Genomic DNA, 24419 nt, shown 5'->3' on the forward strand with positions numbered 1-24419 from the left:
ATTTAGTTCAGCTCAACTGCTATTATTCCCTTGTGTTAGAGAAAGACATCCTCATTTTCAGTAACTAAATTACATGTAGCTTTTCTATAATTTATTCACTATTTGAGAACCCCCTATACACTATGTAGCAGGCCACATGTTAGGTTTGCAGTATGCAACTTGACTTCTCTCAAGGAGCTCATAGTCCATGACTGGACAGAGTATTATATAATTAATTGTTCTAAGGAGCAATTTTATAGAGGTTCCAAGAAAATTTCAGAAAATTTGAGGGATGAATGGTAGTAGCCATGTGGACAGAGAGAAAGTAGAGTGGGGAGGAGGTAATTTCTAGTAAATTTCATTTGATCATCACAACCATCCTCTAAGATATACAGAGTATTATATTCATTATACCGATAAAGAAACTGGTCCTCAGAAAGGCTCAGAGGCCCTCCCTGTCCCCTCAATCTAAAGTAGCTCCCAGCTGCATTCTCTCCAGCTCTGAGACCAAGCAGCCAAATTCCACTGTTTGCAAAGTGACAGATGAGGGCAAGCATTTGTAAAGCTAATTTGTCAGCAATTCCACTGCTTTTTAAGCCCAAAGTCTCCTCCTCCTCCCGTAAAATCCTGTTTCTGGTCATTCTTCCACAGGTCTTGGCAGCCTATTACAGTGATCTCCAGTACCTTAACCAGGTCATTGATCAACAATATTATCTTCATGATCACCATCACAAACATATGAAGTACTATGTACCAGAAACTGTTTTAAGTATTTTTCATGTATTAACTCATGAAATTCTATCCTCACAATAACCTTATAAAGTACTTATTAAAGCTCCCATTTTAGACAAAGAAACTGAGGCACAGAATGGCCAACATCACAGAGCTATGATTTGAACATATGCAATCTGGCTCCAGAGCCTTTACTCTTTACACAATGCCATGTTATGCCAAGAAAGATATTTTGTTCTTAATATGGGTATTTTAAAAGAAGCATTAGACAAGGCATGGAAAAATTTATTTAAATTATAAAGTAAAAAGCTATCTAAAAATGTATGCATTTAAATAAGATGAAAGAACTTTTGTAATTTGTATTTAACTTGAAAATAAGCTAACTGTTATCATAACTTAAGACATTAGTATGCACTAGTACTACTTTGACATGAATTTTCAGAAAGTAGTTTTTCATTCTATTGGGCTTCAATGATCACTGCTAGGCAAAGAGCCTTGACAATCCTATGGGAATAAACACACATACATGACCACACACACCACATTGGTTTTGCCAAAAATCAATTAGGGTGAGCTATAGCAGAAAAGACATTCATGTCTCTATATCACTAGGGGATCTTATGAAATAAATAATAATTCCTAATGACCCTCTGTCTGTCTATCTCAGATAAAGGAAACTGATTTTTGTTATTTATAGGTTTATAGCATAAGCATTCAGTAATCATTTGTCAGTTTATCTCGAAGTATTCAAACCATATTCTAAATAGGATCCATTTTCTTAAAACTTGTTTTTCAAAAGAAAATAGAAAATAATAAAAATGTCTTACCTTCTATTCCCAATCTAATTTTCTTAAGACCCCTCTCCTTCAAAACTGATTTGGCCACATCTCGGTTTTCAATGTACTTGAAAAATCTATATAATTTTGTGCTATAAATAACTGGAAACAAAAAGACAAAAAATATTTTCATATTAAAATCAAAGCACCTAGAGATGAACTTAAATTTATCTTGATCATTATAGGGTCCTGACATCCCTAAAAGCCCAAATAATGGATGCAGTAATGCCAAAGGGTGACTAGCCAACATGACAGGACAATATTCAGTACAGTTAATGAAGAAGCAAAGGTCTACTTAAGTGGAAACAAGGAAAGCTTTGATAACCAATCAGGTAACCCAATCCATAGGAAGACTCTCCTTCTGAAAGATACATCATATACACACTTATTGGAATGGGATCTGCCCCAAGTTTCAAATAAGAAAACCAAAAGAATATATCAATATCACATCATTATGAAGCAGGCAAAGTAAAGGACTTTGATAAAATGCCTACAAGGCCTAGACTAGAGAGGGGAAAAGTGCCTTGTCAAATAGTACAAAAAATACATTTTACATTTCATGGATTGAGCAACTATTAATAATTTCCCAAAATGCAAATACCCTCCCCACAAATTGTTTTCCATTCAGGCGAACAGTCCCATTTAATACTGATGTTAAAAATGGCAGATTCGAGCAAGTTCTGCCTAGGTTAGTCTGTTTAGAGCAAACTGGCTTTGCAAAGGACAGACATTCCACTGACAACATGTTGAGTCTTCCAAATGTGCTGGGAACTTCAGGGAGTTAGACTGATGGACTTTCCTCGCCTTCTCTTTTTCAGGTGGAGTTATCTCCCTTAAAAGGTGAACTGCAAAGGTTTTTTCAAAAAAAGAAAAAATACACTCACAAACCAAACGTGCTGGTTTAAGAGCCAATTTAAAAGGAAATACATTAGCACCCTTCTGATTTTTGGTAACCTTTCATTTTTTCTGTGTTCTGTTCAACTTTTTATTCCACATATTATTACAGGAAATCATTGTCAGCAAAGAGCCTGGACTGAGGAAATATCAACAGAAATGCCTCTTACTACAACTACCTACAAAAGAATCACAATACTCATTTAAGTACATCATGCAACAGAAATATCTCAATGTAAACCTGAAAAGTGCTATCATAACTGTGTTAAAATAATCTTTTGAAAATCTTCTTTAGGAGTCAAAAAGAATACAATTTGAAATCTGCTTTATTTCATTTTTAGAAAAGGGTATGTTAGAACTGGCCTGTTAGCTCACTTGGTAGAACATGGTGCTGGTGACACCAAGGTCAAGGGTTTGGATCCCCTTACTGGGCAGTGGACAAAAAGAAGAAGAAGAAGAAAAGAAAAGAAAAAAAAAAGGTACATAAAATGGAAAAATTAGAGATTAAAAGGTTTGGGTACTTTCTATAATTCCTCTTCTTTTTACTTAAACCCTAATCCTTACCGAGTCAACAGACTGGAGTACAGAACAAGACGCTGGACTATTTTTTTCAGTTCCTAGAGTCATTCTTTCAACTCTTCTTCTCAATCTATGAAATTAGCCCAAAATACTAATATTGGGTTCACCAAGAAAAATAATAGATTTTCAATGAAAAAAATCAAAAGACTGTAATCAAAAGTTTGGAGTGAAATAAAACAAGTTAGTCACTACTGCTCAAGATACGCTATTTTGGTCAGAATTACCTAACTATAGTTCCACAAAGTTTTCTGAAGGGTCATTGTCTTCTCCAAGAACACATATGATATTTTAAAAACATGTTAAAACTTAAAGTTATCCTTGAAATCAATGAGTTAAAGCTTCTAAATTTATATAAAAACAAAAAAGCTCTGGGCCAAGCCCGTGGCACACTCGGGTGAGTGCGGTGCTGGGAGCGAGGCGATGCTCCCAACTCCGGTTCGGATCCTATATAGGAATGGCCGGTGCACTCACTGGCTGAGTGCCGGTCATGAAAAAGACCCCCCCCCCCCCCCAAAAAAAAGCTCTTTTAAAAAAAATTTTTATTCATTCATTCATTGTCTTTTTCGTGACCCGCACTCAGCCAGTGAGTGCACCGACCATTCCTATATAGGATCCGAACCCGCCGGGGGAGCATCGCCACGCTCCCACCGCCGCACTCTCCCAAGTGCGCCACGGGATCGGCCCAAAAGCTCATTTTTTAAAAAAGCTATCCTTATATTCTACTACTCCAGGAACTACTTCTCCAGTGTGCTTCTAAATACAAAGAAAAAAATCTATCAAGATCCAGATAGTTAACAAAGGGCAAACAACTTCTGTGTATGACAGGGGTGGGCATAGTTTTTCTATCCAGGGCCAGATAGTAAATATATGGGGCTTTGCGAGCCATGCATTCTGTTGCAACTACTCAACTCTGCCACTGTAGCATGAAAGCAGCCATAGGCAATACATAAAACTTCATTTTATTTATAAAAACAGGCGGCAGGCTGGATTTGACTCACAAGCTATACCTGGTGTATGGTAAAAATTCAATGCACTTTCTTTACAAAAACTGTCCTTCAATTAATATTATAGAAAATACAGAGATAATCCGTGATAATTCAGGAGAGAAAAAACATGCCACAACACTTACTTTGTGAATATTCTTCTCCCATCTGTGGTGGATATTCTTCATCCCAATCAACCACATCATCATCTGTAAGCACCACTATATGGCATTCTCTTTCCCCACTCTGGGCACTAGCTACCATGAGGGGAAGGATCATTTCTTCTAGATAAAATTCAAATTGCCTACGAGCACCATCATTTGATAACTCATGCATTAGGGCACCTGAAATGAAACCCACAAAAATATTTGATTTTTTGGATAGCTGACTCGTAAAAGAAAATCAGAAGCAAAGCACAAACAAAACACCAGATTAGTTCGGCATCTACTTTGGGACCCTACAAATAATATACTTTACTGGTTATATTTTAGTAACCAAAACTTTTCCTGAAAAGGAAGAGCTCTTATAGATTTGTAGAATCTTACAGCAAGAAAAGCCAATTAAAGGCATCTAACACAAGGCTCCTCCACTGGACACATCATGAAGTGATTTGCCTAAGGTTATAAAGCTAATTTGCAAAATCATAATTAAAACCCCATCCCTAGCTTAGGGTACTTTTCACTATATCATATTATCTTCTGTCAATATATGCAATTATGTCTTAAAGTATATCCTAAAGATACTTTTCAGATCCATATGAACTAAAATAGTTCCCATATCCAATCTCCCACATCTTCTCTTTCTCAGAAAGTTATCCACAAGCAGCACTGATATTTCAGTGTAGAAAGAGAAGTGAGATGAGAAGGTCAAGAGAGTTTGGAGTAAGGCAGGCAAAAGACCAAGCAAAATACAACATGGTGCAGGAATTCCAAAGCAGACTTGACCCTGAACACAAAAGGGGTGAAAGACAGATTTCACCCTCCTTAAGTACAGACATAATGAACAACTGCAACTTCCTAAATGCACAGCAACTAATTCAACTGCTATGACCTAATCTTTTCTCTTTTATTCTTATTTCAACGGCAATGTCCTATCTCCTATAAGGCTCCACCATCTCAAAAACTACTGTTATTGCATCAGCCTGGAGGGAGAAGTTGAAGAAGCAACCTTGTGTGAGTGTGTGAAAGTGTGTGAGAGTGTGTTTGAGGGTATGTATAGGAATTGGGGGAGAGTTAGAGAAGGACACTGGAACTCAACTCCACAGTCTCCCAAGAAAGCTTTTTCCCCCTACAACATGTTTTCTCTATAACTATCTGATAATTAATAATACTATATAATTAATAATACAATAAATGATTGATTAAATAATAATCTATATTACTGTTACTTAGCCATATCTCTCTTTAAGCTGGCTATTTCCCATTATCATTTTTTAAAAATTCCCTTTATAGCTAAATTTCTGTGTCTCAACACATTCTCTTTCCCCTAACTTCTGAGTCAATTCCAATCTGGCTTCGACTCTCACTGCTCTATAAAAACTGCTCTTGCTATGGTCCCCAAATGGCCTTTATATTGTTAAAGACAACAAACATATTTGGTCCTAATCCTATTTGAACTTTCAGTTGGTTGTTGAATCTCTTACACTGGACAGACCCCTCCCTCTTTCTCGAAACACCCTCATCCCTAGGAATCTCTGATACCATTATCCATGGTTTTTCTTTCCTCAACAGGCACCTCTAACTCAATATATCTAAAATTGAACTTATCATCTTTCAGAGTTTTCCAAATCAGTAAATGGCATCACCATCCACTAAGGTTCTCAGAATCATCTCAGAACAGTACTAGGTATATAATAGGCATTTAAACATTTGTAGAATATCCTTGATTCCTCTTTCACCTCCTAATTCAAATTATTCCCCACATCCTCTTAAACATATCTTAATTGTGTCACTTCCTTCCTCTGGGAGATGATATTTTTCAAAGATGGGTGCAAAATCTCTTATGCCACATGTTTTTCTTCCGGGTGACCCTGATATCTCCTTACCAAAAGGTGGAGTCTCAGCCAGGTCATAACAGATTTGCTTGTAACCAGGGGAGCATGGTAGAGGTGATAGTACATAACTTCTCCTAAGCCTGACTTAAGCCTCTGAATTTTTTGCCTTGGTGTCGTCTCTGAACCCAGCCTCCAGGCTTTGAGCAGTTCAAGTTGTGTAGAGAGGCCATATGTAGGCACTCGATTTGACATTCCTAGCTGAGTCCAGTCTTTGAGACATCCTAGTCTGGACACCAGACATGTGAATGAAGCCTCTAGCCTTCTGAATCACCCCAGCCCTTCAATTCTTCACAGATGAGGGCCCCAGGCATCGTGAAGCAGCCATAAGCCACCTGTGCTATGCCTTGTCTGAATTTTGACCCACAGAATCAATGATCATTGAGTGTAATAAAATGGTCGTAGTTTATGTTACTAAGTTTGGGATGGTTTCATAGTAATAGTTAGCCATATTCCATCTTCCTGCCCCCATCATGGTCCAAGTCATCATTAACTCTCACCCAAACTATTGCAAAAGCTTTCTAATTACATTCCCTCAACATTTGCTTTTGCCTCTCTGTAATTCATTTTCCACACAGCAACCACATCTAATTAAGTGTCTCTGTTATTTTAAAACTCTTATGAATGACTTGTACTACCTTTAGAATAAAATTCCCTAATCTTCAACTTGGTCCATGTCTGTTTTGTGTTGCTGTAACAGAAATACCTGAGACTGGGTAATTTAAGAACAGAGGTTTATTTGGCTTACGATTCTAGGACAGTTGCAACTAGCATGGGCCTCAAGCTGCTTCTACTCATGGTGGAAAGCAGCAGGCAGCCGGCAGGTACAAGCAGATCACATGGCGAGAAGAAGAAAGAGAGAGAGACAGAGAAGGTGCCAGGATCTTTTTAAACAACCAGCTCTCACAGGAACTAATAAAGCAAGAACTCACTCAGAACCCCCACCCTCCAGGGAGAGCATTAATCCATTCATGAGGGATCCACCCCCATTACTCAAACAGCTTCCAACACTGTCACACTGGGGATCAGATTTCCAGATGAGTTTTGAGGGGACAACACATCCAAACTCTCAGTCCATAAAGGTCTGTTATATGAAAAAGGGTGTATAATCAGTTCTTTAAAAAAATATATTTTCTTTAAATACTATCAATATATTGCTGTAGTGGATTGAGTGTCCTGCCCCCCAAACTCACTGAAGCTTGAACTCTGTCCTCCAAGTTTTATGTATTAGAAACTTTACCCCCAGTGACTGCTGGGAGGTGGGAAGTCCTACTATGGTAATTGAAAGGTGGGGCCTTGAAGAGGTGATTAGATGCCATAATGAATGGATTACTAAGGACGGCGAGGGGTGTGGATCTGAAGGCTTTAAAAGGAGAGTCCAGGAGGAGCTCTCTTTCTCTCTGCTCTGAATTTTCACAATGTGATACCCTGCTGTCACTAAGGTAACCACCAAAGAAAGCCTTCACCAGATGTGTTCCCTGGACTTTGCACTTCCAGCACCCAAAACCGTAAGAAATAAATTTCCTTTTCTTATAAATTGCCCAGTTCCAGATATTTTGTTATAAGCAACAGAAACAAGCTAATATAATTGCTGACTCCCATTTATATCTAGCCCACATTTTTCTCCCGAATTTTATACATGTATATGTACCAATTCCCCACTCAACATTTCCACATCAATATCTAATAGGTATATCAAACTTAACATGTCCAAAATCAAGCTACTAAATTTGTGCTCCCCACGAAGTCTCCCTGTACTGGAATGAATTATGTCCCCCCAAAACTCATGGAAGCTTGAATTGTATCTCCCAAGTTTTATGTATTAGAAACTTAGCCCCCCCATGACTGTTAAGAGGGTGGGAAATCCTATTACGGTAATTGAAAGGTGGGGCCTTGAAAATGTGATTGAATTGCAGGACCATGCAGTAGTGAATGGATTAAAAATGGTGGTCAGGGTGTGGTTCTGAGGGCTTTAAAAAAAGAATCTGTCTCTTTCTCTTTCTGATCTCTCTGCTTTCACCATCTTGCAATGTGAGACCCCTGAGTCACTGCTGCCAACACCAGACAGACTTTGGACTTCTCAGACTCAGAAACTGTAAGCAATAAATTTCATTTTCTTTATAAACCACCCAGTTTCAAGTACTCTGTTATAAGCAAAAAGAAACAGACCATTACATTCCTCCATCTCAATGGTGTATTAGTCCATTTTGTGTTGCTATAACAGAATACCTGAGACTGGGAATTTAACAGAGGTTTATTTCGCTTACAATTCTGGGACAGCTGTGTCTGACACGGGCCTCAGGCTGCTTCTACTTGTCATGGAAAAGCAGAACAGCGGCAGGCAGCTGGCAGGTACAACCAGATCACATGGCAAGAGGAAGCAAGAGAGAGAGAGAGGGGAGGTTCCAAGGTCTTTTATACAACCTGCTCTCACGGGAACTAATAGAGCAAGAACTCATGCCCTATCCCCAAGGGAGAGCATTAATCCATTCATGAGGGATCCACCCCCATGACTCAATCAGTTTCCAACACTGCCACATTGGGGATCAAATCTCCACCTGAGTTTTGGAGGGGACAACACATCCAAACTCCATCAAATGGAAACCCTACACTTCCAGTTAAAGCCCTCTTCTCTCTTTCCTACCCACATTCAATCAGCCAGCAAATCCTGACAACTAGAGCATCCAATATATCAGAATCTGATTACATCTCAGTGTTTCCACTCTGATCCAAGCCACTAACATCTCTTTCATGGATTTTGGCAATAGCTTCCTAATTCATCTCTTTGCTTCTACCTAAATTCCCATTTTGGTCCATTTCTAACACAACAGTCAAGAGTCAGATCAGTTTAAACCCTACGTCAGATCAGGACTACAGCACTGAACATTGAATTCTGCATGAACAGTTCCCCCATTAAATAATGCAACCAGCAGCCTCACAGATCATATCACTCATTTGTTCAAAACCCTCCAGTGGCTTCCTATCTCAGAGTAAAAGCCAAAAGATAAAGGCCCTAGGTCCCTTGTTACCTCTCAGACATATCTCCTACTAGTACCCTCACTCCACCTCAACTATAACAGTCTCTCCGCTGCTCTCAAACATGCCAGGCAAGTTCCCTGTGCACAAGTTAACATGTGCACTCACTGTTAACCTCTGCTTGGAATTTACTTCTTTTCTCCAACGAAGGCTTCCCTGGCTACCCTGTGTCCCTGCTTTACTTTCCACCCCCCTCAGCACTTACCACTATCTAAAATACTATATGTTATTTGTTTACTTTTTTTATTGTCTGTTTTCCTGAACAGAGTGTAAGTTTCACTAGAATAGGAAGTTTTGCCTGGTTTATTCATACTGAATCACCAGAACTTTGAGCAGTGCTTAGTGGACACACAGTGGACAATCATTAAATATTTATTTGATAAATAAGTGTTGTTTTCTCCTTACCTCTCTGGCTTTATTCCTCACTACTCATACTCCATCCCTCTGCTCTAGCCACACTTGCCTTTTTTCAGTTCCCTAAACATGTCACGTTCCTTGAGAGCCTCAGCAAATAACATTTCTGCTGCCTCTACAGTCAGATTTTCCACCTCTGCCATCCTTTCAGGTCACCTCTTTAATGTCACTTAGATAATGATTCTCCACAGCCCCATTGTCACAGACTTATCATAGTATCTCATTTCTTCACCATATTTTTAATAGCTTTTATTACTTGTTGAATGTCTATCTACCCTGCTAGACTGTAAACTCCATGAAGGCAGGGACAATGTCTGTCTTGTTCATTACTATATGTACTACATGCATGGAACACATACAAAAGCTTGATTAATGAAGGGGGAAAAAAGAAATGACAAGTTAAATGGTAAACTAGAAATGAATGGCTGGTACTTAGTAGCTAAAGATAAAAATCCCAAGTGTAGAGGTAATATTTGAAGCCACAGTAATGGATGGCATCACTTAGGTATAAGTGCACAGATTCTGTGAGAGAGAAGGTAGCTAACAGTAGAGAACAACTAAGTTCAAGGGATGAAGGATAAGAAAGCAAGTGAGAGAATGACAAGCAGAAGACAGAAAAGAAGAATGCCAAAGAGCCAAAGGAAGAGAGAGTCAAGAAGTAATGGTTGACAAAAGCTCATTAGGCAGCACACCACCCCTTGGGAGAGAGAACCTCAGGGCTGTGTGCCCACACCTAGCCTGATAGCTGGCCAAGCAACAGCTCTGAGCTTCAGACGTCTGCCTAGCAGATGGCTGGATGCCCACACATGCCTGGCTGAACAACCAGTCCAAAGTCTCCAACCAAGGAAACCAGTGCCAGTATTGGCACAAACTCCTGCACACATCACTGAAGAGAATTATAACCAAAGAAACTGTATAAAGAGCATGCTACTGAGTCCACCCAGAACCAAAGCAAACACAACATGTTCAACAGACACACTAGGATCCACCTACAGAAAAAAGTCATTTCTACAAAATCCACTCCATAAAACTGGGAAAAGCAGCTAAGCAATTAGATGTGCAGATATCAGTGTAGGGACAAAAGAAACATAAAAAAGGAAAAGTGATGCCCCCAAAGGAATGTAATAAGTCTCCACCAACAGATGCCAAAAGGACAGTTATGAAATGTAAAGAAATTTCAAATAATAATCTTAAGGAAACTCAAGGAGACACAACAGAATACAAAGAAGCAGTTCAATGAAATCAGGAAAACAATCCACGATCTGAATGACAAATTTAACAAAGAGATAGATATCACAAAAAAGAACCAAGCAGAAATCGTGAAGCAGAATTCAGTAATGCAATAAAAAATACAATTGAGAGCCTCAACAACAGACTAGATGAAGCAGAAGGGAGGACTTCTGAACTTGAAGACAGATCTTTTGAAACAGCCCAGTCAGAGGGCGGGGGGGCGGGGGGGGGAATCAAAAAGAATGAAGAAAGTCTATGAGACTTATGGGATACCATAAAGCAAACAAAAATTTGAATAATAGGTGTTCCAGAGGGAGAAGAGATGGAGAAAGGCATAAAAACCCTATTTAATAAAGTAATTGCTAAAAAATTCCCAAGTATTAGGAGAGATATGAACACTCAGATTCAGGAGGCTCTAAGGTCCACAATTAGACTCAACCTACAGAGATCCTCTCTGAGGCACTTTGTAATAAAACTGACAAAAGTCAAAGACAAAGAGAGAATTCTAAAAGATGCAAGAGAAAAGTATAGAACTCATATATAATGGAATACCCATTAGACTGTCCACAGATTTCTAAACAGTGACTCTGCTGGCCAGGAAAGCATGGCATGATATATTGAAAGTGCTGAAAGAAAGAAAAAGAGAAAAGAAAGAAAAGAAAAAAAAAATCCTGTCAGCCAAGAATACTTTATCCACCAAAGTTGTCCTTCAGAAATGAGAGAGAAATAAACAACTTCCCAGACAAGCAAAAGCAGAGGGAATTCATTACTACTAGACCAGACTTATAAGATATGCTTAAGGGAGTACTACAACTAGAAATAAAAAGACAATAATTGCTATCATGAAAACATTAAAAAGTACAAAACTAACAGATATGGTAAATTCATACTTCAAACTTAGTGGTAAACTCATAATTCAAACACAGAATATTCCAGTGAAGTAAATCTTTCAATCCTCTAGTATAAAGCTTTAAAGTAAAAATGGTCAAAAAACAACAACAGCTACAACTAATGGATAAGGAATATACATTAGATATAAATGTACATTAAGGCAAAAAATATATAAATTGTGTGGAGGGAGGAAAGCCTCCAGTATTTTCATGTGGCCAAAATTAAGTTGCTATCAGTTTATGATAGTTTATTATAACTACAAGACTCTTTATGTTAGCGCCAAAGTAACCACAAGTAAGAAACTACAGCAGATACACAAGTGAGAAAGAGAAAGAAAATAAAGCTTAGTACCACAGAAAACCACCAATCCACAGAGGTAAATGACAAGAAAAAAAGAAGAAAAAAAAAAAAGTTCTAGAAAACAACCAGAAAATAATTAATAGCAGAAATAAGTTCTCACATATTACTAGTAACCTTGAACGTAAATGGATTACATTCTCCAGTTAAAAGACATAAAGTGGATGAATGGATAAAAATAAAAAAATAGACTCAATGATATGCTGCCTTCAAGAGTCCCACCTAACTGTTAAAGATAAACACAGACTAAAATGAAGGGCTGGAAAAAGATAATCCATGCATTGAAAACCAATGGAGAGGAGGAGCAGCCAGACTTATATCAGATAAAATAAATTTTAAATCAACAACTATAAAAAGAGACAAATAAGGTCATTACATAATGATAAAGGGATAAATTCAACAAGAGGTTATAACAATTGTTAATATATATACACCCAACATTGGAGCACCCACAAATATAAAGCAAACATTATTTAACCTATGGAGAGAGAGACTGCAATTCAATAACAGACTTCATTACCCCGCTTTCAACATTGGACAGATAATCTACACAGAAAATAAACATTTGTCTTAAACTGAACTGTAGACCAAATGGACCTTACACACATTTACTGAACATTCCATCCAGAATACACAATTGTCTCATCTGCATATGGAACATTCTCTACGACAGATCGTATATTAGGGCACTAATCAATTATACATGAATTTTAAAAGAGATCATATCAAGTATCTTTTCTGCCCACCATGGTATAAAAACTAGAAATCAACAAGAAGTAAAATTTTGGAAAATATAAATACATGGAAATTAAACAACATACTCCTAAACAACCAATGGATTAATGAAGAAATTAAAAGGGAAAATAAAAAATTCCTTGAGACAAATGAGAATGGAGATATATCATACCAAAACCAATTGGACATGGCAAAAGGAGTTCGAAGAGGAAAGTTTATAGCAATATTAAAAAAAAGAAAGATTTCTAATAAACAACCTAACACTGTTCCGAAAGAAACTAGAAAAACAACAACAAACTAAATCCACAATTGGCTGAAGGGAAGAAATAGTTAAGCTCAGGCAGAAATAAATGAAACAGAAACTAAAGAAACGATTGAAAAGACAGACAAAACGAAGTTTATTTTTTGAAAAGATAAACAAAATTGGCAAACGTTCACCAGACTAACCAAGAAAAAAAGAAAAGATTCAGATAAATAAAATAAGAAAAGAAAAAGGAGACATTACAACTGATGCCATAGAAATACAAAGGATCATAAGCGTTATTATGAACTAGATGCCAATAAATTTGCTAACATAGAAGAAATGGATAAATTCCTGGACAAATACAATCTACCAAGATTATATTATGAACAGAAAAATCTGAACAGAGCAATAGCAAGTGAGAAAATTGAATTAGTAAAAAAAGTCTTCCATTAAAGAAAAGTCCAGGACATGATAGAATCACTACTGAATTCTACCAAACATTTAAAGAACCAATCCTCTTCAGATTATTCCAAACAATTGAGAAGGGAAAACTTTCCAACTCACTTTACGAGGCCTGCATTACTCTGATTCAAAAACCAAACAAGAACATGACAAAAAAAGAAAATTATAAGCCAATATCCCCGATGAACATATATGCAAAAATCCTCAACAACATACAAGCAAACTGAATCCAACAGCACTTTCATAAGACCAGTCACTAAGATCAAGTGGGATTTATCTGAGGGATACAAGGACGGTTTAACATATACAAATCAAGAAATGTGATACACCACATTAACAAATAAAGACAAAAGCTATATGATCATTTCAATAGATGCAGAAAAATCATGTGACAAAATCAAACCTTCCTTCATGATAAAAACTTTAAACAAACAAAATAGAAGGTTTGCACCTCAACACAATAAAGGTCATAAATAAGAAACCCACAGCTAACATCATACTAAACAGGGGAAGACTTTCAGAAACAAGACAAGAATGACCACTTTCACCAATTCTATTCAACATAGTACTGGAGGTCCTAGGGTAGAGCAATTAAACAAGAGAGAGAAATAAAAGGAACCCAAGTTGAAATTCATGAACTCAAACTGTCCCTGTTTGCAGATTACATGATCTTATACACAGAAAACCTTAAAGATGCCACCAAAAAACTGTTAGAATAAATAAATTCAGTTGAATTACAGAATACAAAACAAACATACAAAAGTCGGTAGCATTTCTGTATACTAATAGCAAAATATCTGAAAAAGAAATGAAGAAAACAATTCCTTTTATGATAACTACAAAAAAACTTAAATACCTAGGAATAAACTTAACCAAGGAGGTGAAAAATCTCTACAATGAAAACTACAAAACTTAGAAGAAAAAAAATTGAAGAGTATACAAATGAATGGAAAGATATTCCATGTTCATGGATTAGAAGAACTACTGTAGTTAAAATGGCTATTCTAACCAAAATGACCTAACCAAAGCTTTAATGTAGTCCCTATCAAAATACCGATGACATTCTGCACTGAAATAGAAAAAAACAAACCTAAAATTCATATGGAGCCAAAAAAGACCCAGAATATCCAAAGAAATCTTGAGAACAAACAAACAAACAAAATCCCAAAAAAACCCAACAAAGGTCGAGGCATCAAACTCCCTGACACCAAATTATGGTACAAAGCTATAGTAACCAAAACTGCATGGTACTGTTATGAAAACAAACACATAAACCAATGTAACAGAATAGAAAGCCCAGAAATAAATTCATGTGCCTACAACATACAGGGAAGAGACAATCTCTTCACTAAATGGTACTAGTAAAACTGGATGTCCACATGCAAAAGAATAAAACTAGATCCCTATCTCTCATCATATACAAAAATCAACTGAAAATGGATTACAGATTTAAATGTAAGACCTGAAACCATGAAACTACTAGAAGAAAACATAGGGGAAATGATCCACAACATGGGGCTGGGCAAGGATTTTTTAAATAAGACTTCAAAAGCACAAGCAATTAAAGCAAAAATAAATGAGTGAGATAACATCAAACTAAAAAGCTTTTGCCCACCAAAGAAAACTTATCACAGTGAAGAGACAACCTACAGAATGGGAGAAAATATTTGCAAACTATACATCTGAAAAGGGATTAATATCAAGAATATATAAGGAATGTAAAGAACTCAACAGCAAAAAACCAAATAATCCAATTGAGAAATGGGCCAAACAGCTTAACAGACACCTCTCAAAAGAAGACATATAAATGGCTAACAGGCATATAAAAATGCTCAACATCACTAATCATCAGGGAAATGAAAATCAAAACAGCAATGAGATACCACCTCACTCCAGTTAGAATGGCTATTGTCAAAAAGACAAAAGAAATAAAGTGTTGGCAAGGATGTGGAGAAAAGGTAACACTTGCACACTATTGATCAGAATGTAAACGAGTACAGCCATAATGGAAAACAGTATGGAGATTCCTCAGAAAATTAAAAATAAAAAACTACCATTGCAGCCAGCACTCCCATTGCTGTGTATACACCCAAAGAAAATGAAATCAGAATGTATAAGAGATATCTGCACTCCCTTGTTTATTGCAGCACAATTTACCATAGCCAAGATATGGAACAAACCTAAAAGTCCAACAATGCTGAATGGATTTTTAAAAAAAAGGTATATGTAAACACAATGGAATACTATTCAGCCATTAAAAAAAATAAAATCCTGTAACTTTTGGCAAAACGGATGGACTTGGAATACATTATGTTAAATGAAGTAAACTAGGCACAGAAAGACAAATACAACATGACCTCACCTATATGTGGAATCTAAGAAAAAAAAAAGTCAATATTATAGAGGCAGAAAATAGAACAGTGGTTACCAGAGACTGGGGAGGGAAGGGGTTAGGGGGAGAAGAAGAGGATGGCCAAAAGATACAAAATTACAATTAGATAGCAGGAATAAATTCTGATGTTCTGTTGTACAATAGGGTGACCAAGTTAACAGTTAAGTTGTGTATTACATAATAGCTAGAGGAGAGGCCTTTGAATGTTTTCACCACAAAGAAAAGATAAATGCATGAGGTGATTGATACATTAACTATCCTGACCCAATTATTATACAACATATATGTGCATCAAAATATTAGATTGTATCCCATAATGATGTACAATTACAATGTGTAAGTCAAAGAACACCTATGCAACACCAGTTGCCCCAGTCGCCTGAGTGGCACCAGACATCCAGTTGCCTGGGCAGTCCCAGGAGCCACAGCTACATGTGTGTGGCTCCACTCACACACAAGCCCAGCCAGCCAACCAGCTGTGTGGCCCCAGCTTCCCAGACGGCCTTCACACCCAACTGCGTGAGCCCAGCCACACACACAGTGCAAGCCACAGATGTAGCGGCCAGCATCCCCTAGAAATACTAAGTCTACCTGGAATTACAAAAACTACTGAATCTACCAAGAACCAAAACTAAAACACCCCATCCAACTGGCAACATATAACAAATCTACAGGAGGAAGTCTTTATCCTCAAAAACCACCCCAGAATAATAGAAGAAGCAACCACAAGATGACTAGCCATCAACATAGGGATACTAGAAAAATGAAAAAACAAGAAAATATGACACCACCAAAGGAACAATATAATTCTCAAATACCAGACCCCTTACAACAGGAAACCCTTGATGGGTCTGAAAGAGAATTCAGAGTAACAATCTGAAAGAAACTCAGTGAAATACAAGACAAATCAGAAAACACAATTGATAAAGTTTGGATTTGTTGTCCCTGCCAAAACTCATGTGGAAATCTGATCCTCAATGTGGCAGTTCTGGAAGCTGTTTGAGTCATGGGGGCAGATCCCTCATGAATAGATGAATGCTCTCCCTGAGGGAAAAGAGGTAGTGAGTGAGTTTTCGGTCAATCAGTTCCCATAAAAGCATGTTGTTTAAAAGACCCTGGCACCTCCTCTCACTCTCTTGCTTCCTCTCACCATGTGATCTGCTCGTACCCACCAGCTGCCTGCTGCTTTCTGCCATGAGTAGAAGCAGCCTGAGGCCCATGCCAGATGGGAGTTCTCACAGAATCATAAGCCAAATAAACCTCTGTTCTTTATAAATTACCCAGTCTCAGGTATTTCTGTTATAGCAACACAAACAGACTAATACAACAATGAAATGAGAAAATCATTCTAGGACATTAAGAAGGAAATTTACAAAGAGATAAATACCATAAAAAGAATGTAACAGAAATCCTGGAACTGAAAGACTCAGTCAATGAAATAAAAACTACAATTAAGAGCATAAGCAGCTGGCTAGAGCAAGTAGAAAAGAGGATTTCTGATCTTGTATAAACTTTTTTCAAAATAACCCAACCCAAGCAGAGAGAAAGAAGACAGAAAAAAATATTCAAACAAATGACGAACATCTAAGAGAAGAAGCAGACCACCTTAAATACACAAATATCTGAATCATGGGAATTCTGGAGGGGAGGGAGAAAGGTAAAGGCACTGAAAACATATTTAATGAAACCGTAGTGGAAAACTTCCCAGGTATTGGTAGAGATATAGATGTCCAGTTTCAAGATGCTCAAAGATCCCCAAACAGATTCAGTCCAAAAAGATCCTCTCCAAGACACACTGTAGTCAAACTGTCAAAAGTCAAATACAAAGAGAGAATCCTAAAAACAGCAACAGAAAAGCATCAAGTCACCTATAAGGGAGTCCCCATCAGACTAAGAGCAGACTTCTCAGCAGAAACCCTACAGGCCTGAAGAGAATCAAGTGATGCATTCAAAATACTAAAAGAAAAAGATACTTCCAGCCAAGAATCCTATACCCAGCAAGGCCATTCTTCAGAAATGAAGTGGAAATAGTGTATTTCTCAGACAAACAAAAGCGGTGGGAGTTCACCACTGCATGACCAGCTCTACAAGAAATTCCTAAGGAAGTCCTCCAACTGGAACCCCCAAAATGATAATCACCACCAAGAATACACAAGAAAGAACACCACTGGTAGAGCAGATGTGCAAATGACAAAGAGAAAGAAACTACACCATACCACCTCAAAAAACCAACAAACTCAAAAGACAAACAATAAAAGGGAAAGAAAGGGACAAAACATATTTAAACCAACCATAAGAAAAGCAATTAAATGTCAGAAATGAGACAATATCCTTCAATAACAACCCTAAATGTAAATGGCTTAAATTCCTCACTCAAAAGACACAGACTAGCCGACTGGATTAAAAAACTAGACCCAACTACATGCTGTCTATAAGAGACTCACCTCACCTGAAAAGACACACACAGACTAATAGCAAAGGGATGGAAATTGATATACCACACAAATGGAAATAAAAAATGAGCAGGAGTAGCTATTCTCCTATCAGATAAAATAGACTTTAAACCAAAACCAATAGAAGGGACAAAGAAGGCCATTATATAATGATAAAGGGATCTATCCAGTTAGAAGACATAAAAATAATAAATATATACACACCCAATACTGGAGCACCCAGAGATATAAAGCAAAAACTATTACACCTACAGAAAGAGATACACCAAAATGCAATAATAGTTGGGGACTTCAACACCCTACTCTCAACACTGGACAGATCGTGTAGGCAACAAATCAACAGAGAAACACAGAATTTAAACCACACTGTAGACCAACTGGACCTGGCAGATATCTACAGAACATTTGACTCAACAATCACAGAATATACATTTTTCTCATTAGCACATAGAACATTCTCAAGGGTGGACCACATGTTAGGTCACAAATCAAGTATCAACAACTTTTTAAAAACTGAAATCATTTCAAGTATCTTTTCAGACCACAATGAATTAAAACTAGAAATCAATAACAAGTGAAATTTTAGAAACTATACAAACACGTGTAAATTAAACAACAGGATCCTGAATGACCCATGGGTCCAAGAACAAATTAAACAGGAAATCAAAAAAATTTATTGAAACTAATGAAAATAAAGACACATCATACCAAAACCTGTGGGATAACTGCAAAAGGAGTAATAAGAGGAAAGTTTATAGCAATAAACACTTACATCAAAAGAATGGAAAGATTTCAAGTAAACAACCTAATGCTACACCTCAAAGAATTAGAAAAACAGGAACAAACCAATCCAAAAATTAGTAGATAGAAATAATTAAGATCTGAAGAGAAATAATTAAGATCTGAAGAGAACTAAATAAAAGAGACCCAAAAAAATGATACAAAAAATCAATCACACAAAAAGTTGGTTTTTTGAGAAGATAAACAAAATAGGCAAACCATTAGCTAGGCTAAGTAAAAAAATTAAGAGAGAAGACCCAAATAACAAAAATCAGAAATGAAAAGGAGAAACTACAATCAGTAAATACTACAGGAATACAAAGTATCATTTGAGACTATTATAAACAACTATATGCCAACATACATGAAAACCTTGAAGAAATGGATAAATTTCTGGACACATACAAACTACCAAGACGAACCAAAAAGACACAGAAAACCTGAACAACAAATAACAAGCACTGAGACTGAAACAGTAATCAGCAGCCTCCTAACAAAGAAAACCCTAGGACCAGATGGCTTTACTGCTGAATTCTATCAAACCTTTAAAGAGAAATTAATACCAATTCTCTTCAAACTATTTAGAAAAACTGAAACAGAGGCCACTCTCCCAAACAAATATTATGAGGCCAGCATCACCCTGATACCAAATCCAGACAAAGACACAACAAAAAAAGAAAACAACAGGCCAATGTCTTTGAAGAACACAGATGCAAAAATCCTCAACAAAATATTAGCACTCAGAATAAGCAACACATTGAAAAAATTACACAACATGATCAAGTGGGATTTATCCCAGGGATGCGAGGATGGTTCAACATACAAAAGTCAATAAATGTGATATACCATATCAACAAAATCAAGGACAAAAACCATATGACTATCTCAACTGATGCAAAAAAAAAGCATTTGATGAAATTCAACATCCCTCCATGATAAAGACTCAGCAAATTAGCTATAGAAGGAAAGTATCTCAATACAATAGAAGCCATATACAACAAACCCACCACTAATATCATCCTGAATGGTGAAAAGTTGAAAGCTTTCTCCTTAAGAATGGGAACAAGACAAGGATTCCCACTTGAACCAATCATATTTAACATAGTATTGGAAGTACTAGCCATAGCAATCAAACAAGGAAAGGAAATTTAGGGCATCCAGATGGGAAAAGACAAAGTCAAACTGTCCCTGTTTACATATGACATGATCTTATATAGAGAGAAACAGGCAGCAAAAAGAAAAATAAGCAAATGGGATTATATCAAACTACAAAGCTTCTGCACAGCAAAGAAACAATTAACAGAGCAAAAAGACAACCTACAGAGTGGTAGAAAACATCAAAAATATGCATCTGACAAGGGATTAATATCCAGAATGTACAGGGAACTCAAACAACCTAGCAATAAGGATAGGGATAACCTGATTAAAGAGTGGGTGAATGAACAGAACGGACATTTCCTAGGGAGGATATACAGGTGGCCAACAGACACATGAGAGAATGCTCAACATCACTCAGCATCAGGAAGATGCAAATTAGAACCACACTGAAATATCATCTCAGCCCAGTTACCCTGGCTATTATCAAAAAGACAGACAATAGCAAATACTGGTGAGCATGTGAAGAAAGGGGAGGAGCCTTCCTGCACTAGTGGTGGGACTGTGAGTTACTGCAGCCATTACAGAAAATGGTATGGAAATTCCTTAAACAAGTACAGATAGAAGTGCCATACTATCCAACAGTTCCACTGCTGGGTATATAACCAAAGGAACAGAAATCATCAGGTCAAAGGGATACCCGCACTCCCATGTTTATTGCAGCTCTATTTACAAGAGCCAAGAGTTGGGACCAGCCTAGGTATCCATTGTCTGATGAATGGATGAGGAAACTGTGGCACACTTAAAGCAATGCAATGCTGCTCTTCCATAAAGGAGAATGAGATCCTGCTATTTGTAGCAAAATGGATGAACTTAGAGAAAATTATGTTAAGTGAAATAAGCCAGGCACAGAAAGAGAAATACTCAATTTCCTCACTCATAAGTGGGAACTAAAAACATAAACATAAATTTTTTAAAAAAGACAACAATCATAACAATACATTAATCTTTCCAAAGGAGAAAACAAAACTGAGGTTACCAGAGGTGGGAAACGGGAAGAGGGGGGCAGGTGTAAAGGGAGGAATTGATAAAGGGCCCCCCCCCCAAAAAAAAAAAAAAAAGGGAAAAGAAAAAGAAAAAAAAGAAAGAAGATTAACATTGTGTAATACTGAATACACTAATTATCCTGACTTGAGGATCACATATTTCACATAAGTGTTGATGTGCAACTCTGTACCCCACAGACATGTACAATCAATTATGTTTAAATAAGTAAGTAAGTAAATAAATAAATAAAATGTATTCCCATTTTTTTAAAAAAGAAGAGAATTATACAATATGTGAACTTTTGTGTCTGGCTACTTTTAGCATAGTGTTTTCAAGGTTCCTCTAAGTTGTAGCATGTTAGTACTTCATTCCCTTTTATGGCTGAGTGGTATTTCATTGTGTGTATATTATAACAGTTTTCCATTCATCTGTTGAAAGAAATTTGGGTGTTTATACATTCTGGATGTCTTAAATAGTGCTGCTATATATATTTGTGAAAAGTGTTTGAATACCTGCTTTAAAAATTTTGGGGTGTATATCTAGGAGTGGAATTGCTGGGTCCTATGTTAAGTCTGTTTTTACTTTTTGAGGAAGTATAAAACTGTTTTCCTTGAAAGATGCACCATTTAACATTTCTACCAGCTATGTATGAGGGCTCCAATTTCTTTATATCCTTGTCAGCAATTGTTATTTTCAAATTTTTGAATACTTCCATCCTAGTTGGTGTAAAATAGTATCTCATTTTGGTTTTGATTTGCATTTCCTTGGTGATCAGTGATGCTGAGAATCTTTTCATATGCATTTTGCCATTTGTGTGTCTTCTCTGGGGAGGTATCTGCTCAGGTCCTTTGCTCATATTTTGATTGGGTTCTTTGTCCTTTTGTCATTGAATTTTAAGAGTTCTTTTTATATTCTGGATATAAAATCCTTGTCAGATATATGATTTGCATTCTGTGTGTTGTTTTATCACATTATTAATAATGAATTTGACATTCAAAAGTTTTACATTTTTATGAAGTTCACATTTATCTATTTTTTCTTTTACTGCTTGTGATTCTGTATCAAATTTGGGAATTCCTTGCCAAATCTGAAGTCATGAAGATTTACTTTGATATTTTCTTCTAATAGTTTTATTGTTTAAGCCCTTATATTTAGGTTGTTGATCCATTTTGAATGAGTGTGTAAATACTGAGTAAAATAAGGATCCAACTTCACTTTTTTGCACATGGAAATCAGTTGTCCTGCAACATTTGTTGAAGACACTATTCTTGTTCTACTGAATGGTCCTGGAACCACTGTCAAAAACCAATTAGCCATAAATACATAGTTTATTTCTAGATTTTCAATTCTATTTCATTAGTCTATATGCCTACTCTTATGGCTTTTCCACATTGTTTTGACTACTGTAGCTTTGTTGTAAGGTTTAAAATTGGTAAATGTTAGTCCTCCAACTTTTTCTTTTTAAAGATTGTTTTGGCTATGCATGGCCCATTGTAATTCCACATGAATTTGAGCATCAGCTTTTCTATTTCTGCAAAAAGTCTGTTGGTATTTTGATAGGGATTGAATTAAATCTGTAGATTATTTTTGGGTAATATTGACATCTTAACAATATTAAGTCTTTCAACCCACGAACATGGAATGTTTTCCATTTATTTAGACCTCCTATAATTACTTTCAAAAATGATTTGTAGTTTCACTGTACTAGTCTTTAACCTCTTTGATTAAATTTACTCTTACATAGAAGTATTTTATTCTTTTAGATACTATTGAAAATAGATTGCTTTCTTAAATTACAGTATTGTTAAAATTTTAAGGTGCTAGTCTTTCACCAGATACATGGTTTGCAAATATATAATCCCAGAAAGCATTGGGGGAAATTTTTATGACCTTGAATTGGATTACCGTAATGATCTCTTATCTTAGAATACCAAACAAACAAAAACTACAGAAAATAAAAATAAAATGGATAAGTTGGACTTCTTCAAAATTAAGAACTTGTATGTTTTATAGGATGCTATTAAGAATAAGAAAAAGCAGCCCAAAGGGTGGGAGAGAATTTTGCAAATCATATATCTGATAAGTCTTGTGCCTAGAGTGTATAGAGAACTTTAAAAAATCAATAATAAAAATATTTAACCAATTTAAAGGTGGGCAACAGATTTGAGTGAAGGTTGCTGATTCAGGGAGGATGTAAAGGTGGTGAATGGGTACATGAAAGGGTGCTCAGCATCATTGGTCACTGGAGAAATACAAATTAGACCATAACCTACTAGGATGGCTATAATCAAAAAGACAAACAATAACAAGTGTTAGTGAGCTTTTGGAGAAACTGAAACCCACATACATTGCCAGTGAGAATGTAAAATAGTGCAAGTGGAATTTTTATAGACATTTCATTGAATAAGTATATCAACTTGGGAGCATTTCCATCTTAATAATATTAGTTTTCCAATCCACAATCATGTAAAATCTTTCCATTTAATTTCTATGAACACAGTTTTATAGTTTTCAGAGTATAAACTTTGCATTTCTTTTGTTAAATTTATTCCTAAGCATTTTATTACTTTGACAACTACTGTAAAAGAAATTTTTTTTCTCAATTTCACTTTTGGATTGTTCATTTCTAGTGTGTAGAAATACAATTCATTTGTTAATTTTTTTAAAATGTGTAAGTTAAAATAAATACATAAAAATTGAAAAAAAAAAAAAAAAGTAATGGGTGACTTAGCAGTGAAACCTAAAGGAAATGCCTTTAAAGACAGGGATGCCAAAGTTACCGCTAACTTCAACATTTTCAAAATCTTGTAGCCAATTTAAGAAGACAAAAATGATATAAAAAGTGTTTCACAAGAGGGTCACTTACCTAGCCAGAACATATGAGAATCAGCTAAAAAACTATTAGAAACAAGAAGGGTTCTATGAGGTGGCTAAATATAAATGTATAAAATTCAGTAACTTTCTCATATATACATGTTAGCAATTAAAATTTTAAACATATTCTACACTTAACAATAATAAAAACACAAAATATCAATATTAACTTGACCAGAGCAGAAATTATTCTTTTAAAAATAACAAAACTCTACCTAAAGACATAAAAGTGTGAATGAATGGAAAAACACAGCATTTGGAGCAAGAGTCAATATTGTAAATATGTTAATTCTAAAAACTCAACTTGAAAGAATTCCAATAAAACCTCAATTTATTTTAAATGAGTATTTTTTTGG

The 24419-nt window shown here is 36.2% G+C and overlaps 1 protein-coding gene across 8 annotated transcripts in view; it reads right to left on the reverse strand.

Moving 5' to 3' along the window:
* Nucleotides 1-24419, reverse strand: part of BTBD10 (BTB domain containing 10) — an 85413-nt gene that overhangs the window by 5705 nt on the left and 55289 nt on the right. For 6 of the 8 annotated variants that reach the window (XM_063093754.1, XM_063093750.1, XM_063093755.1 and 3 more), the window contains 3 exons: nt 4150-4347; nt 2288-2392; nt 1539-1649 (listed from right to left, as the gene is read on the reverse strand). In XM_063093754.1, the coding sequence (XP_062949824.1) occupies nt 1539-1649; nt 2288-2392; nt 4150-4347 (414 nt within the window). Of the gene's footprint in view, nt 1-1538; nt 1650-2276; nt 2393-4149; nt 4348-24419 lie in introns of all 8 variants that reach the window. The other 2 variants (XM_063093756.1, XM_063093753.1) reach the window with 2 other exon arrangements.

The sequence above is a fragment of the Cynocephalus volans genome, chromosome 4 (assembly GCF_027409185.1).
Source record: "Cynocephalus volans isolate mCynVol1 chromosome 4, mCynVol1.pri, whole genome shotgun sequence".
NCBI classification, from domain to species: Eukaryota; Metazoa; Chordata; class Mammalia; order Dermoptera; family Cynocephalidae; genus Cynocephalus; species Cynocephalus volans.